The 432-nt window shown below is 64.4% G+C and overlaps 1 protein-coding gene across 1 annotated transcript in view; it reads left to right on the top strand.

The window, feature by feature from the left end:
* ETH_00036105 (uncharacterized protein) overlaps positions 1 to 293 on the top strand; it is a gene marked incomplete at both ends in the record, with an annotated part of 1,308 nt that extends 1,015 nt beyond the window's left edge. The window contains one exon of the mRNA XM_013373834.1: positions 4 to 293. Within this exon, the coding sequence (XP_013229288.1) occupies positions 4 to 293 (290 nt within the window). The remainder of the gene's footprint in view (positions 1 to 3) is intronic.
* Positions 294 to 432: the final 139 nt, after the last annotated feature.

The following is a 432-nucleotide window of genomic DNA, read 5'->3' as shown; positions in this document are numbered from 1 at the left end:
CTGCTGCTGCTGCTTCTGCTGCAGCAGCAGCAGCGCCAGCCACGGGGGCCCCCCCCTTCGGCAAAAAAAACATTTTAGGAAATGCCCCAGGGGGCCTCCCCCCTTATTTGCCAGAAGATGTAAACGCATGCAGTTTAATGCCCCCATGGGCCCTCACATTAGCGGACAGGGGCTCCCATGAGGGGCCCCCTGGGGGCCCCCAGGGGGGCCCCCCGGGGGGCCCCCCTGGGGGGCCCCCTGGGGGCCCCCTGGAGTCCCAGGGGGCTCGCGGGGGGCCCCTACGGGACCATTAGCAGCAGGGGGCCCCTAGGGGGGAATTTCAATGAGGACTGTGGAAGGGTTTAGTACTTGGCCGACTTAAAGAGAGTTTAGGGTTTAGGGTCTAGGGTTTAGGGTTTAGGGTTTAGGGTCTGGCGCTGCAGGCAGTCCTGC

This window comes from Eimeria tenella, genomic scaffold, assembly GCF_000499545.2.
Source record: "Eimeria tenella Houghton genomic scaffold, Eth_scaff1781, whole genome shotgun sequence".
Taxonomy (NCBI): domain Eukaryota; phylum Apicomplexa; class Conoidasida; order Eucoccidiorida; family Eimeriidae; genus Eimeria; species Eimeria tenella.
This window is presented reverse-complemented; position numbering and strand designations above follow the sequence as displayed.